The sequence below is a fragment of the Dryobates pubescens genome, chromosome 2 (assembly GCF_014839835.1).
Source record: "Dryobates pubescens isolate bDryPub1 chromosome 2, bDryPub1.pri, whole genome shotgun sequence".
Taxonomy (NCBI): domain Eukaryota; kingdom Metazoa; phylum Chordata; class Aves; order Piciformes; family Picidae; genus Dryobates; species Dryobates pubescens.
In genome coordinates, this window is record NC_071613.1 from 48,808,580 (window position 1) to 48,824,780 (window position 16,201).

A 16,201-nucleotide genomic window follows, 5' to 3' on the forward strand; every position below is an offset into this window, starting at 1 on the left:
AAATGTCTGCTCCATTCCTTTCTTTTCTTCTACACACTACACTAGTGGCTTCTGGGACTCTCTTTAAAATAGTCCAGATCATTAGTGCTTAAGATTCAATTTTTGGGCCTTTAAAGGCCCACAGTTACAAAGAAAAACATCTACTTTATAGCATCATGGAATAAATACAACTCTCATTTTATTTTGAAAGAAAAAAAAAAAACTTTCACAAAGTAATAGCCTTTTGTTATTTACTTTCTTATTTGCACAAGAGTTGGGTTGGTCATGGATTAAAATTATAAAGGGAGCACAAAATAAGTGTGGCAAAAATACAGCTCGTGTAGGGGCAAAGGAATCTCTTCAGATGTATGGAAAAATTTTCCATTAGAGATAAGAAAGTTATTCTAAAGCTGTGGAAAGCAGAAAGCATCTGTACACACATGTAATTATTTTATGTAATTAAATGGGAAAACAATGTAAATTCATCATACTGAATTCTTTAATCCTCAGACAAGAGTAAATGAACAAAGAACAATACTCATTTCATCTTCTTTGGCTTGTTGCCACTATAATTATAGAGGTTAGTCTGATTGTGGTCTGTTTTCTTCCCCTCATGCTCACAGCTCTTTTAGCTGGCCCAACTGCCTGTGTTTCTTCAAGAAATCTGAACAAAAGAAAAGGGAAATAAAAAGTATCGAGAACTCCTGGGTTGTCATTTGATATGCAAATTCCTGCTGTTGTTTATTGCTTTTTGTGTAAAGGAAGTGCTGACCAAATAGATAGGTAGAGAAAATCACCAATAGAGTGAAGAAAAGAAGATGGTCTTTGGGGTTTTATGTATATGACAGAAAGATTGAACTTAATATTGAACTTACTTTGCCAGTGCAGAATCTGGTTGTGGTGAAGGAAAAACAGGAACAAGTTTTTTTCCTGGCTCAAAGCTGTCCCTTTTGGGAAGGGGATTTTTGTTTCCAACTGACTGAGCATCTAATAAAATGCTCCTCTGATAGTGCTTGAATATGGATTTAGGTTTAGATTTCAGTACTGTTCCAGCAGCTTCTTGTTACTTGAGCTATTACAAAGTATTCATTTCTTTGTTCCTGTGTGTGTACATATGAAGGCATACACTCACCCTTACCATAGGATATTTGACTTGCAGTGTGCTTTATAAAAACACAGACAAGTCCCACATCCAGGGAAACTTATATCTGAGGCTGAACAAAGCAGGGAACTTTAGTGCATAGAGCTGCTAATAACAAAGATTTGCACGGAGGAAGTGTCTGTATATAGTGTCTATAGATATTCCAGCTTTATTCTTCTGTCTGTTTTTTGGTTCTGTCTGACAGTGTGCATTGCAACATCACGCAATTTAACTTCTCATTTTCATTTGTAGATTTGAAGAAGACACTTGCAGTCTTGTTGGATAATATCTTGCAACGTATTGGGAAGCTAGAGTCCAAGGTGGAAAATCTTGTACTTAATGGAACAGGAGCAAACTCTACCAACAATACTACCACTCCTGCTCCCAGTTTAGGAGCAGTTGAAAAGCTTAATGTAGCAGGTGAGTGTGATGGCTCTTTAAAATGTTTGTTGACTTTATTTTGCTTTCTTGGCCATAATGTTATTTTTCAGTGTAAGATACTTGGAATGTCATAGAACACAAAATTCAAATTCTAGCATGTATCAATGGCAATCTTAAGTCCTGTGGTTTGTAATAGAGGTTTCATACTTTACGTGATTGCACTTTAGAACCTTGAAACTGGGCAGAAGTTTTCTCTCTAAGCCTGATTGTTTGGGTTAGTATGAATCTGCTCTGCATTTCTGCCACATGCACTTTCTTGGTTATTGACTGAACAAAAGAATTTCTTATGATACTACTGGTTATAATTTAAAAATGTCTTTCCCTGCTCTACAGAATAGTTTATATGGTTTGACACACAGAGATGAACAACTTGTTACCTTCAACTTAAAAAAAAAGGATGTTTTAAAATGTCATTTAAGTCATTAATGGTGAATGATGTATTCACTACCCTTGCAACTTCTCCAAGCATTTGAATCATACTGTGGTGGTAGACTACCTTGCTTACTTCTTCACCTGCACATCTCAGTCCCTTTAGCGTTCCTAGCTGTGAATGCAGCTGGCACACTGACTAAATCTTGTTTATGCTGCCTCATCCATTACCCTTATTTTGCTATCTACTAAGTCAAAACAGATACTGGCTGTCTTGACCCACAGGAAGGTCTAAGTCCACCCTGCTAATTCTTTGCAATTCCAAAACGAGAGCAAAGTTGGAGTTTGGGCAACTTGGTAAATAGGTTGATAGCTTTGTGCTCTCAAGTGTTGCCTTTGCTTGAGTTTTCTGTAAAAATAAACACTTCTGTTGAAAGGGTGTTACCCTCTTAAATTTATCAAAACAGAAGTAGATGCTACCTTTGGTAAAGTGATACCACTGAAAGGAAGTCTGGGAGAGTATGTGCAAGTGGTTACCTGAGTATAGTGTAGCAGCACAGCTTCTGTGTTAGCTGCTCTGTCCTAACCACATTAGTCTGTACCAGGACATTAAAGGCGTATTATCTCTTGGTGAGACAAACATTTGTGTTTCGCTTGCCACATAGTAAAATATGCTTATAGACATTTACAACAGCCCTTTGCATGTGTGGTTTGCTACTGCTTGTCTTATGGTATCTTTTTCCCCCTCCCTGTGTCTGTTGTCTTGGATAGACTGAAGGCAGATTAGAAAGACGTGACTGAAGAGGTATAGCACTTACAGAGTACAGATAGGGTGAGCCATGTTGCTAGGAGGAGGAGTGCAACAGAAGACCTTAACTGAAAGATCTTCTACTTAAATGGAAAGTAAGCTAAGCATAGTGTTGTTTTATTTTCTGGGCTGTATATAGAAAGAAAAACATCCTTGTGTATTTTCTTGTTGTAGCTGGACAAATGGGAGACATGATGCTGTTATTTCAAAAGATTTGTTGATAATTGCAAGAAGCACGCTCAGGTTGTTTATGCATTTACGGGCAGAGGATCATTGTTCTTACCTGACTAGGAAACAGCTCTCATCACTTCCTAGGGTGAATTGAATTCTCTTTATTATTCTTGGAGTTGGCTGGATTACAGTATTAGTATTTGGGAGCAACATTTAAGGAGCTTGGTAGTTTGCAGTTTGTGATGTTTACGTAGCTTTTTGCTGCCTGAGGTGTGCTGTGTGGCAGAGAACTTATTTGTCTTATTAGAGCTTCATTTTTTTACCTTTGACTCTTGGTACACTAAGTTTGAAATAGCCAAATCAACTATGTTGAACAGCAACAACAGTTTCTTAAGGTTTGATTATTGTTATGTGCCTGTTTGGATAATAGTACTGTTTGGGTATCTTCAGGCTGGATGGTTCCAATGGGTAGAATACAGCTTGAAGGTAATCCTAGTGTGGAAGTGCCTACTATTCATCCATTTGAAGCAATCAGTAGAAATTCATCTGATCAGAGGCAACCAAATGGAAATGAGAAACTTGCTTCTGCTTCTGTCTTCATAGCAGTTTCCTAACAAAAATCATATGATTCCAGTAACATCACAAGATAAATATCTTCTCTGTTAGGAAGGAATTGTTCAGAAAATAATCCAGGTGAGTAAACATTGTGATTATGATGCCAGGCTCAGTGTTGGTTTTGTCTGTAATATTTCAACAGCATCCTTTTTTATTGTGCTAGAGCAGTTAAGATAATTCAAAAATTGTTGTAGACAAGGCATTTTATTGCCCAGTAGTTTGTCATTTTACTGGAGCTGAAACATGCATGTATAAGAATACACATGATGCTACTGTTGTTTGCTTTATAATACTTTATTCAAGTGTTACACTATCAATTTATCGCGCAAGGCAAACGTGTTAGATTGTCTTTTTTCTCTTTATCAGCTCTAGTATTTTATGCTGACTTCAGACAAATTCATGTTAGCTAATGCTAGCAATTTCACTCTGTCTGGACAGCTGTAGTATTTATGGAGCATCCTAACATCATGTTTAATATTTTTAATAATTTTTTTTAAGACTTCTTGAGGTTTGTTTTTTTTTGCAGATCTTTTTGGTTTTTTTTTCCTCAGAGTTGCTGCTTACAGCTTGTATTAAATTAAGCATTCCATAGCCTCTTTCATCAGTGCAAGAGTTTCCCAGAAAAGTCCTGCTACCAGTGGAACTACTTAATGCATGTTTTATATGTGGATTGAGCTGTCACAGCACACCATGGCCTGGTTCTGTGATCTGTATAAAGTCAAGGGAGGTGATTCTCCCCCCTCTACTCAGCTCTGGTGAGACCCCACCTGGAGTATTGCCTCCAGTTCTGGAGCCCCTATTACAACAGGGATATGGAGGTGCTGGGACATGTCCAGAGAAGGGCCACAGGGATGATCAGAGGGCTGGAGCACCTGTCCTATTAGGACAGACTGAAGGAGTTGGGGCTGTTCAGTCTGGAGAAGAGAAGGCTCCGAGGTGACCTAATTGTGGCCTTCCGGTATCTGAAGGGGGCCTACAAGAAGGCTGGGAGGGACTGCTCAGGATATCAGGTAGTGATAGGTCTAGGGGGAATGGAATGAAGCTGGGGGTGGGGAGATTCAGGCTGGATGTGAGGAGGAAGTTCTTCACCAGGAGAGTGGTGAAGCCCTGGAATGGGTTGTCCAGGGAGGTGGTTGAGGCCCCATCCCTGGAGGTGTTTAAGCCCAGGCTGGATGAGGCTCTGGCCAGCCTGATCTAGTGTGGGGTGTCCCTGCCCATGGCAGGGAGGTTGGTACTAGATGATCCTTGTGGTCCCTTCCAACCCTGACTGAAACTATGAACTATGAAACTATATCCCTTTACTTACAAAAAAACCTTTCTGAAGTAAATGAAGCTTCCTGCAGGCTTAAGGTGCACCTTAGCATCTATTGACACTGCTTGTAAACCTTTGTAGAAAAAGCAGAGTCACTCATCATCCTAAAATCTTTATTTAGTGTCTATTGACCTGGTGTAAAGTTTACTGTGTTGTATATTGCCTCAGTAGGCACAAGTGATAAAATAAGACATAAGCAAATGACAGGAAGATGATTATACTAATAAATATTTGCCCTCACTGCTGGTTATCACTGGGTACAACCTCAAGAGCAAAACAAAATATTTTTCTTCCATTATAAAACTGACTATTGTGGCAGGCTGAGCTTTTTCTTTATTGTATATTTTAAGTATTAGTAACACATTCATGGTAAAAGTAGTATTCATTTAGCTGCTAACTACAAAGAACAGAGATCATGGAATGGTTTGGTTTGGAAGGGAACTTCAAGACCATATGGTTCTAATCCCCGAAAATGGGCAGGGACCAGATTGACCCATCCAGCCTGTCTTTGAACACTTCCAGAGTTAGAACCTCCACAGCTTCTCTAGGCAAGTTGCTACAGTGCCTCACCATCCTCATGGTGAAGAATTTATTTATGATCTAAATCCTGCCTTCTTCCAATTTGAAGCCTTTACCCCTTGTCCTATCTCTACATGGCTTTGTAAAAAGTCCCTCCACAACTATCCCATAGCCCCTTCATATGCTGAAAGGCTGCTCTAAGGTCTCCCCAGAGCCTCCTCCAGGCTGAACAATCCCAACTCTCGGCCTGCCCTCATAGGAGGGATGTTCCAACCCTCTGATCATCGTGTGGTGCTCCTCTAGACCTGCTCTAACAGTTGCATATCTTTCTTGTGGTGGGGTTCCCAGAGCTGGATGCAGTCTCCAGGTGGGGAGAGTGGAGTGGAGTAGAGGGGAAGAATTGCCTTCCTCAACCTGTTGGCCATGCTTCCTCTGGTGCAGCCCTGGATATGGCTGGCTTTCTAGGCTACAAGTGCACATCACTGGCTCATGTTGAGCTTATCAACCAGCACCCTCATGTCCATCTCCTCAACACTGCTCTCTATCCATTTTCTGCCCAGCCTGTATTTGTGCTTGGGATTGCCCCAGTCCAGGTGCAGAGCCTTGCTCTTGGCTCTGTTGAATTTCATGAGGTTGCTATTGACCCGTGTTTCAATCCTGTCAAGGTCCCTCTGGATGGTGTCCCTTCTCTCCGGTGTGTTGACTGCACTGCACAGCTTGATGTTGGTCACAGGAAGCTTTGAGCTGCTTCCACAAATAACATCACAGATAAATTTAAAGATGTTGTTTTGGAGGCCACTGGATGGAAATGGGGAAATATGAAACTATGCACTTTAAAGCACATCGTGGTGATGGTGGTGTCAACATTTCTCCTTGCAAAGCCTCTGTGCAAGTGGAATTTTCTTTTATTAGGGGCCTTGCTCTATTCAGAAAGCAGTCCTGAGAAGAGCATCCATATGCCACAGATAGAGAGGATTGTGATAATGCAGAAATGCTGATTTAATTCCAGGGTCAAGTTACTGAAATCAGTCCAGGCTAGGCTTTCATCTGACGTTAGTAAACACAGCTGACCATGACTCAGATGCATAGATCGCAGTAGTATTTTCTGTGAGATTAAGGACACTGACAATGGGACAAAAAAATTCCACTCTTCTCCACCTTTTCTGTGTAGACATCAAGAATAATAGCATAAAAGGAATACTTTCTTAAATTAGTATTTATAGTTGTTTGCTTCAGTTCATATGTACATTAGTTTTAGCTTAGCCTAGGTAGGAGTTTGAACATGCAATTTATGAGATAGACATTATTTGGTACAGAACCCACGACTTGTTCTTTCTGCAGAGTAGACTCCTTATTACCATACTGAATCATGAGATATACTGGTATTTGGAGATTACCTAGCATAAGTAAAACATATTCTTTGACCAAGATTTATAATTGTACTTTAGGCAGACGTGCAAACATCTGAAGACTGTGACTCAGTGTTTAGAGGTTGTTCCACCTCTGACTGTCAAACATGGTGTAAAACTAAGGCAGCAGTGGTGAAATCTGCAATGAAACCTATCACCCTGCAGTGATGTGTGGAGTTTTGGGCATATAAAAGGATTTGAAGAAAATCCATCTGAATTATGCTTGTTTGTAATAAGAAGGTGATAACAGTTGGTAGGAGAAGATTTTGAGGATTTTATCAAGGATCGTAATTCAGTTGTCTCTGAAGTAGGTGAACTAAGATTAATATTAATAGATTCATTTTTTAGTTCCTATTTAGAGACCAGAAATTGCTCTCTTCAGACTCTCAGACAACCGATACTGTTAATTTATATGTAGCCTGCACTGTGTATTCGTATCCTTAGTGGGTTTAGGTTTAGTGTTTGTAACATGGTGCTACATTTGGTTTCTTCCTCTGATCATTGAAGGAAACCCAAGAGCAAAACAGCTTTTCTCTTCTGAGTTATGTGAAAGAGCTTGAGCTCTTAGTATCAGAAATATCTTTAATCCTGATCCCAAAAAAGTTGAGGATGTGACTTCTGGCAGGGGGTGAGCCTGCACAGTTTAAGTTAAAAAGCAAAGCCATGGAGCGCCTTGGGTAGCCTGTGTGGGAGGTTAGGTGTTACTTATTTTTCCTCTTTCGATGCATGTATACAGTAGAGCATGCTTTCGTTTTTCTTCTTCCCTCCTCAAAACCATCAAACAATCTGGTTGTTTTGATACTGTTAATTTTCAGCTGCTTTTTCAGAACCTCCGTTTAATTTATGAAAGAGTGACTTGTTAGTAGAGATGCTGAGAAAGTTTCAGCTGATTAGTTTCAAAAGCAATAGAGACCCCTTTCCTTTTCTGTGTCTCTATCCTGTTTATATTTATCCAAGCTGTATGTGAAAAGCTTTTAAGATACTTGATAGACATTCTTTCTGTGTTTGTGGGAAGTATTCATCTAGACCTTGGATGCCTAGCAGAAGAAAGTTTTCATCAGGCTTTAGAAAAGGAAGCCTTGAGCTGCTGCCACCAGTAACACCCTAGGTAAATTTAAAGGTGCTGGCTTGGAGGTGATTAGATGGAAATGGGGAAATGTGAAACCATGGCACTTTCAAGCAGAGATTTTCTAAATGGCTGCTTCTGATGTAGCTCAATCCTTGGTTCTGTGTGACAGTCACAAGATCAGTTTGGTTTAGGCAACTTGACTTTTAACAGTTGTGCTTTTCTATGAAAGAAATCCTTGATTTTTGTGGGATAGTATTGCTTTAAGCCCCTTTCATCAGATAGGGCAATCTGCTTGCACAGACATGATCAAAGAATCGGTCTTCTCCTCTCTTTGTGTGAATTTTTGTGGTAATCATGGGGTGTGGGGTTTATGTGTTGGGGATTGGCTTGGTTTAGGTTTGTTCTTTTTCTGAGTTGTGAACTCTTCCTGTGTTCTGACAGCTATGGGGAAAACTTGATTTAAGCAAACTAAGAGAAACTTTCAATTCTTCAGGCTTTAAAACACTGCTAAATTACAGTGGTATTAATTCTGAATATGTATGTTGCAAACCAACATTTTAAAATAAATATTTGTTTTGAAGGAAGGGCCAAGAGGCTCTGAGGCCATTGTCATCACTGTACTGTGATTGTTCAGTGACAATCCAAATTTTTGATAAGTATAACCAACCATGTAACACCTCAGATAGTATAATTGCACCAAACACTGTGCCAGGCTGGTTGCTTACGAAATGTTCTTCTGCCTTGAAAAATGTTGCTTTGGAACATTTTGTGTGTCTTTGATCCCATAAAAATGAGCAAGTGGAGGTTCACATCAAATCCCCCACACCTCCTTTGGTACATAGCTGGTACTTGGAGAACTCTAAGAATGGTGAAGTACCAGGTTACTATATGTAGCACTGTTTAGTAAGGGAGAGTATTTTTGCTGTATCTTCAAAGTTTCCATAGCTTTTCTGCCTTAGACATTATCTTGTTCTGCTGCATCGGCTGCTGAGTTCTCTTTTAACAAGTTTAGAGTTAACATCTTTAAAGTCACTCATTAGGATGCAGACTTGAGTATTTACTTGTCATTTAAACATGATGTCTTGGATGCCTGTCAGATATTTGGCGTCCTTCGTGCATAGCAAGGCAGCCTGACAAGGCAGCTTTGGCAATGCTGCAAGCGGGCTATTTTTTAAACGTTACTATGGTGAGAAGGACCTTCGTAGTGGTGTTTCTGTGCCCTTCTTCCTGAGGACTTGGGACTGATATGAAACATTGAAGCCTTTTAGGTGGGGCGGAAGACTTGGATAACTTTGTGATCAGCTGATCTGTTTCCACAGCTCTTTCCAATGAACTTTTACACATCGCTCAGCCTCATTAGTTTGAGCAGCCTGCAGCCACAGTTTGCCCCAATGGTCCATGCTTGCAGAGTTAAACTAGATTTTAAAAAGCTAAGGTGCTGCATATTATTTTGCATTTCCAAAGTTCTTCTGTCATAAAAGGACTACAGTAGGAATTTCTTCAGTTAATGTAGCATGTACAATGTTCTGTGCAGAAAGTAGTACAGTGTCCATACCTTAAAAACCAAACCAGTTGTCCCCACAGAATGTCAGTGTGTACCGCATATAATAGAATGTGGGCTGCACTGTTTCCAATAGCCAAGAGTACAGCTTTCCCATGGCGATGCTTTGCTTTGACTTGTATTTGTTATGCCTTACACATTGTATTCTTTTTCCACACTCTATATAGTATCAAGCAGTTTTTCCCATTTTGCTGTCCATTTGCCTCCCACAAAAGCAATGGGGTGGAGCTGGGGACAATGATGTGTTTTCAAGCCTTGCTGTTGCAGCACAGTGTAATGACTGTGCAGAAGACCACACGTGAATATTTTCCACTGCAGTACTAAGCTCTATTAGTAATGCTGAAGGGGGCTGTTAGTGGTCCCCTGGGCTGCATTTTGATTAACCACTTGACTACTACTCGAATTCTCCTAACACTGCATTGATTTTGGTAGCATTAATGGAACACAGCAGCACAGCTGGTGTGAGGATGGACTAGCAGTAGAAAAGTTAATTTTCTTTAAATCTTACCGGTGCTTTGCTTTTTCTGAAATGTTACCAGAAAGCATTTTGTGCTCTGCATTTAAATTCTCAAAAGCTTTACCTCATTTCATTGAATACATTGATAGTGCTTTCAGCTCACACAGCAAAATCTCTTCTTAAATAAGTCATGCTATCCAGACACCAAAAAAGTAAATTAAATTAAGATTGTGTTAGTCAGTTGGAGAAGGGAAAGGAGACCTTACCCAAAGTAAGCCAGTGTATGTAATACACTGTTGTGTCTCACTGTAGATACCAGATTTCAGAACTGAGGTGGAAACAAGAATGCATTAAAGTAAGAATTTTATTTAATGATCAAAAACAGGGAAAAAAAGGAAACAAACAGAGAGAAAATTAGTGAATAGACTTGATCATTACTGTGTCTGTTTAGTGCTAAGGAGGTTCCTAATTTTATGAAATCTGCTGATGGGAAACACTTTGAGTTGACTTACTGTCTTTGCTATATGCCACCAAAAGGTATGCTAATATGCTTTTTTTGCGCTGTGTTTCAGCCTCAGGGTTCCAAAGTGTACAAGTTTTTGTGTCATGTTAAATTCTTAAAGATATTCCCATTCCCTAAAGAATGAAGAGTTGCACCTTAGCAGCCGAGTTGCTCTGCTGGTGTCACAGTTTGCAATTCCAGCAGTTTTTTTCGTTTGCTTTAACCAGTATTTAAAACTTTGACAGTTACAATACCTATCAAACAGCAATCACGGCTGAGTACCTAATAATTGTTATTTAGATTACTGTCTTAATGGATTGTTTCTACAATTTCTACCTGTCTAATGCAGAAAATTCGAAGCAGATTTTTTTTAGCCTGCTACAAAAAGCATTACTGGAAGGATGTGTAATATAGGAAAGGGACCAAATGTAGCATTCACTGTTCCTTATTTTTACTGCTTTGTCAAAGAGTAACTAGGGAGCAAACAAAAAATCAATTCCCTTTCATGGATTGTGCTCTTAACCACATAATTCTCTCTTGGGTGTTGTCAGCCTTCACTATAGCGAACAACATCTGTGGACATGGAGTTTAATTGCAAGGGACAATGAAGACCTGAACCTATGATGGTGTCAAAGTCATGAGATTTAGCTAGTATAGTTGCTCATATAGCACAGAAGGGAGAAGTATCTTTTCCAGTGCCAGGTTAGATGGCTTATCTCGAATCTGCCGAATTATTCATGCTAATGTGCCAGACTTTGCACTGAAATAACTGCTGATTGTTCACAAGTTCAGTTTCACCTGCTGTGCACTAAGGATCTCTGGTGCAGAACTGTTTATCTTTAAACAGCCACAGACATTTGCAAGGTGAACATATGGCTTCTTTCTAAACATGGGGATGGAGTTTGTTAGTTTTATATTGAACATCTCGGGACTTCAAAAACACAGCACTGGATTCCAAAAGGTTCTTTTATGTCTAGAGTTGCTTGGTGTTTTATCAATATTTTCTATTTTTTCCAGAATGATCTGTAACAGCTGTGTGCTCTTAGCTATGTAATGTGCTTATATATGTATTTTCAGTTTGTCATGCATTGATTTGTGATGTAACGCCACCATATGAGAGGAATCTTTAATACTAATGTCTTTGTATAACAACAGCCAAGAAGAGAGAAGCTGCACGTGACTTCAAAACCAGTTAGGCATAGAACAGAAATTAATATTGTGGCTAACACAAAGCTTAAGAGAATAAAGTGTATATATTAACGGCTGTTGCTTTGTGCTGACTTGACAGTTGCTGCATTTCTAACTCTGGCTGTAAATTCTACATTTTGGCTGGGAAAAGAGATCTCAGAATTTGCATTTTAAATTACATTTAAGAATAAAAATCGTTCTGGTTTCTCAAATGCTATTCTTCAACAAAAGTAAATTCCATGTCTGGCATAATAATGTGTTTATCCCCTTCAGAAAAGACCTACCCAACATGAATTTGCTAACAGCATAATATTTCTGTGCAGATCTTTTTAACAAGAAACTTCATCAGATATTAAGGTTTGGGGTCTTTTGTCATCTCCAAATAATGAAAAACTCCAAACTCTTGGCTTATGTTTTGATACTTGTTTTGATACTTTCATGGTTTTGAAGATCCAGATGTGCAGATCAGTCTCATTGTTTAATCCCTTCTGGCATCTCAGTCCCCCACAACTGCTCACTCTTTTTCCCCTGGCGGGATGGGAGAAAGAGTTGGAAGAGCAAAAGTGAGAAAATTTGTGGGTTGAGATAAAGACAGCTTAATAGGCAAAGCAAAAGCTGTGTGTGTAAGCAAAGCAAAGCAAGGAATGCATTCACTGCTTCCCATCAGCAGGCAGGTTTCAGCCATCTTCAGGAAAGCCAGACACCATCACACATAATGGTGACTTGGGAAGGCAAACACCGTTGCTCCAAGTGTCCTCCCCTTTTATCTTCTTCCCCCTGGCTTTATATGCTGAGCATGACATGCTATGATATGGAATATCCCTTTAGTCAGTTGGTGTCAGCTGTGCCTGCTATGTCCCCTCCCACCTTCTTGTGCACCGCCAGCCTACTCGCAGGTGGGGTGGCATGAGAGGCAGAAAAAGCCTTGACTCTGTGCAAGCACTGCTCAGCAGTGATGAAAACATCCCTGTATATCAAAACTGTTTCTAGCACAAATCCAAATCACAGCTGCACACCAGCTATAGTAAAGAAAATTAACTCTATCCCAGCCACAAACATCACAATCAGCATCCCCATTTGCTCCATCTCCCTCTTCTTTGTGATCCATTCAGAAGTGTAAACTGTTGATATCTGGTTGAGGTTGATCCCAGCTGTCCATGGGATACACAGCATTTGTTGACCTCTGGATTCCTGTTTGAGCAGAGTGTGGATGATGGAAGCATATGCACATGCTAAGGGAGCTGGCTGGTTTGGCAGCCTGTACCCAGGCTGAGCTAGAGGCAATACTGCCCAATTATGCTTCTTCTGCTGGTCCGTCTAAGGACAAGCTGTCCATTGAAGAGGACAAGCTGGACTGGTACTTTGTAGCTGTGAATTAAAGAGACTGATCAGCATCTTCAACCAGGTATTTTACAAGGATGCCTCCTATGTTTTTAACTATAGCTCAGAATAGCTAGTTTAGTACAGATTGGGAAAGGTGCCTTTGTGTTGCCCACGCACTGCTACTAGCTGTTACTGCAGGTAACAAACAGCCCCATTGGGCTTCAGCATACACTCTATGCCTGGTTTGTCATGAAGAGCAATAATTCTTCATACAGGTTCTGATCATTAAAGAAGAAAAACGTTGGGAGGGTTATTTCTCAACCTAGGAGTTGCACTGTGCTCTTAGTGCAGCTTCAGCACAAGTTAGTAGTTGGCAGGAGCCATCAAAAATGTTCACAAATTAATTCAAACTTCTGCATTTAATTCTCAGGGTTACGTGTAGCAGCCAGTATCTTCCCAGTTCTGCAGGCGGTGCATTGCTTTGGGCAACTCTCCTTGATGTAGATGTGTTTCCAGTCTGGTTACATCAGCTAGCTTGCTATTTGCAGGTGTGAAGGAAAGATTGCTTGTCTAAGGAGTACTCAGCTGAAACAGAGCTGCTTTTCCCCATTGCTTCTCCTGTTCTTTCACATTCATTCCCTGTTATACACATATATTGCCACATTTTGTTCTGTTCTGCGTAATACTTTACATAAACTGTTTTGTGAAGCAGTTTAAGCTGTATAGGATTGCCTTCACTGTGCTTGCTATTACCTGACTAGTAGCTGTGAATGAAGCAAATGAAAGTTGATACAGGTGTTTGGGTTAAATCCAGAGCAAAGCTGAGTGGGGAGCTGGTGAGCCTTTGGAGCATCTTCAGAGTCTAATGGTCACAAAAAAGATGTTAGCATTTTTGAGAAAGTTGAATCTTAGGAGTGCTTAGTGTTTCTGGCAAGGACAGGGATAGATGTCAGTTACTCTTGGAAATACTACTAGAGGCATTAACACTTCACCAAACATTACAGCATGAATAGAGATGATAAAGGTCGGTGTTAGTGTTCTGTGTTCCCTATACATACAGATTATCCTGGAGAGATCAGTATGCTTCATATATGTAAATATCCCAGTGGAAGAGCAAGAGTGGGGCTGCTCTGGAAAAGCCTTAATGCAGCTGGCCAGAAGGGAAACCAGAAGCTGTGAAAATCTGGAGCTTGTGCTGACAGAAGTGTCTGGCTTTTTACTTCTTGGAGAGAACCGAGAGGGCTGGCTTTCTGCTTGGAAAGTATCTGTATGTAGCGCTGCTGCAGCTGATCCAAGTTGTTGAAGTGTATGACTGTTGCAGTATGTAGCTGTTGGAAGAAGGCAGTTTTTTATTCTTGCAAGCAGATCTGGCAAATAGAGGGGTCCTCTAAAACCTTGTAAACAATAAACAGTAACAAAGATCACTGCCTATCTACAAAACCACTGGTGTGCAGAAACTGTTTGCACATGATAACAGCAAACAGCTTTCTAGATTACAGTTGTGTATCTACCTTAAACGAGGCTTGATCACTCCTTTCTTTGACAGGTCATGAGATGTCCATTAAAATGCAATATGTTTTCAAGTGATAGACTTGCCACACTAAGTATTTATGCAGTAAGTTAAAGAATTACAGCTTGTGCTGTGTTACCCTGTACTTAAAAGGACCTCAGGTTTGCTTGACTAACCTTCTGAGTGAAAAGCCATCATTTGATAGCATAGTTAGCTGGAGACAGAAGACATGGCTTTGATGTTTTTGTTGTATGGGGTTTTTTGACAGTTTATGGATCTTTCATGTTGACAAGCTACACCTTTCAATCCACAGAAAGGGCAGAAGAGCAGCTCTTGAGTACTTTCCTACTTTTGACAAATAAGACATTGAAGGAGTAATATCAAGTCTAGGGTGGAATGAGCACCATTGTAGAGTAATGCCATTTAGCACAGAGCAAGCAAAAGACATATATTCCTCTTTTAACTGGCTTTGCTAAGCTGTGCCAGCTGCACTCCCTGCAGTTGCAGCACCCGGGGTCATTCCCACCTCTGCTTCACTTGCTCTGTAGTGCCAGTCAAAATTTTGTTTCTAGCATCAAGTAGTACTTTTGGCCAAGAACTATTTTTAACCGTTTCCATATCAGTAATCCAACTAAGAGCCAATTGAATGGTAGTGCTTGCATGTTGTTCAGTGGGTAGTGACTGAGGAAAAATAGCCCTTAAGCAAGCATGGTTGCAGAAGAAAAGGTATGTGGAATTGCATGTTGAATACCATTAATACCTCCTCTTTAAGGGTTTTACAACTGTCTCTTCTGAAAATGGCTAATTACAGTCAATTGATTCTATGAAAGAGAGGCTGAGGGAGTTGGGATTGCTTAGCCTGGAGAAGAGGAGGCTCAGGGGAGACTTTATTACTGTCTACAACTACCTGAAGGGAAGTTGCAGGCAGGTGGGGGTTGTTCTCTTCTCCCAGGCAACCAGCACCAGAACAAGAGGACACAGTCTCAAGCTGCGACAGGGGAGGTTTAGGCTGGATATTAGGAAGAACTTCACAGAAAGAGTAATTGGCCATTGGAATGGGCTGCCCAGGGAGGAGGTGGAGTCACTGTCACTGGAGGTGTTCAAAAAAGGATTGGACATGGCACTTGAATTCATTGTTTAATTAGTCATGAGGTGTTGGCTGACAGGTTGGACTTAATGATCTCTGAGGTCTTTTCCAACCTTATTGATTCTATGATGATTCTATGATGATGATGTACAGTAACTGTGAGGGGAAAGCAAAGAAGCCTTTGAGCATGACAAGTATCATTGCTCAAATGCAACTGAAAGGGATAGGAAGACTTGTTTGATTGAATAGAATTGCCCAGACATTCAGTTTTCAACCCTAAGTTCAGTGTGATGCTGAAAGTTGAACTTTCCCTGTAGTTGAACTATGCCTCTGATGCTATATCATAGATTTTATGTCTTTTATGCTTTAGGAAGTTCTGAATTTGGCATACTTTATAAAAAGCTCAGTACTTATTTTGGATTCAGGTTTGTGAGTTTGTTTAAAAGGCCCACAGTTTAGAACATAATGCTCTTCACTCTTCTAATATCATTATATTGATTTCATTTTTTAATTGATCCTTTTAACTCTGCCTCTCTTTGATCTCAAGCACCAATTTCAGAGTGATTCAAGTGGAAGGTCGGATCCCCCCAACAGTAGTAAAGCAAAAAGTTCCATTATTATCTAGCTGTACTGAACAAATTTAGAGCATACTTTTGAATTGTTCATATCTGTATGCATACTCTACATGTTCATGCTTGGAGTAGAAATCAGAGCTGTTGATGTCAGTGGTCCAATCTGCA

General features: G+C 40.1%; 1 protein-coding gene across 5 annotated transcripts in view; it reads left to right on the forward strand.

Annotated features, from left to right (window-relative positions):
* Nucleotides 1-16,201, forward strand: part of MGAT5 (alpha-1,6-mannosylglycoprotein 6-beta-N-acetylglucosaminyltransferase) — a 132,352-nt gene that overhangs the window by 55,884 nt on the left and 60,267 nt on the right. For all 5 annotated transcript variants that reach the window (XM_054176983.1, XM_054176992.1, XM_054177001.1 and 2 more), the window contains one exon: nt 1,373-1,540. In XM_054176983.1, the coding sequence (XP_054032958.1) occupies nt 1,373-1,540 (168 nt within the window). The remainder of the gene's footprint in view (nt 1-1,372; nt 1,541-16,201) is intronic.